At 58.8% G+C, this 940-nt stretch overlaps 1 protein-coding gene across 1 annotated transcript in view; it reads left to right on the top strand.

Annotated features, from left to right (window-relative positions):
* Positions 1 to 516: 516 nt before the first annotated feature.
* LOC140461068 (solute carrier family 22 member 17-like) overlaps positions 517 to 940 on the top strand; it is a 9,189-nt gene continuing 8,765 nt past the window's right edge. Inside the window, 2 exon segments of the mRNA XM_072555851.1 lie at positions 517 to 720; positions 722 to 785. Of these exon segments, the coding sequence (XP_072411952.1) occupies positions 517 to 720; positions 722 to 785 (268 nt within the window).

The raw sequence follows: 940 nt of genomic DNA, 5'->3' as shown, positions 1-940 counted from the left end.
TGGGTGGGACTGATACGGGCCTGCAGGATCTCAGGGAATCCCAGCAGGATATCACTGTGGGTGGGACTGATACGGGCCTGCAGGATCTCAGGGAATCCCAGCGGGATATCACTGTGGGTGGGACTGATACAGGCCTGCAGGATCTCAGGGAATCCCAGCAGGATATCACTGTGGGTGGGACTGATACAGGGCCTGCAGGATCTCAGGGAATCCCAGCAGGATATCACTGTGGGTGGGACTGATACAGGGTCTGCAGGATCTCAGGGAATCCCAGCGGGATATCACTGTGGGTGGGACTGATACGGGCCTGCAGGATCTCAGGGAATCCCAGCAGGTTATCACTGTGGGTGGGACTGATACGGGCCTGCAGGATCTCAGGGAATCCCAGCGGGATATCACTGTGGGTGGGACTGATACGGGGCCTACAGAAGGCACGTGAAAGGGTTTGAGAGTAGGTGGGAGTAGGTAGGTCGGATACACGGGGTGGAGTAACATCAGGGATTGAGATTGGCGAGGATGGTCCTGTACCTGGTGGTAAAGAATGGCCTGTCTTTCCCCATCGTTCCCTTCAGGTTCATCGGCCACGGGATCAGTCACTGCTACGGGGTGGAACGGGGCACAAAGTCGGGCTTCTACCTCACCTACTTGCTGACAGCGGGCACAGGGGTCCTGGCATGCCTGTCACTCTGCTTCACGGTGGATCGCTTCGGTCGGGAGGGCCATGCTCCTTCTGGGAATGATACTGACCGGGCTGGCTTCCCTCATTCTCCTGGGACTGACAGAGTGTGAGTACATCTGATCCCTCAGGGCTGACCCTCCGACAGTGCCCCTTCCCTCAGCACTGACCCTCCGACAGTGCCCCCTCCCTCAGCACTGACCCTCCATCAGTGCCCACTCCCTCAGCACTGACCCTCCGACAGTGCCCACTCCCTCAGCACTG

The sequence above is a fragment of the Chiloscyllium punctatum genome, chromosome 36 (assembly GCF_047496795.1).
Source record: "Chiloscyllium punctatum isolate Juve2018m chromosome 36, sChiPun1.3, whole genome shotgun sequence".
Taxonomy (NCBI): Eukaryota; Metazoa; Chordata; class Chondrichthyes; order Orectolobiformes; family Hemiscylliidae; genus Chiloscyllium; species Chiloscyllium punctatum.
The sequence above is the reverse complement of the archived record's forward strand: the minus strand, read 5'-3'. Positions and strand labels throughout refer to the sequence as shown.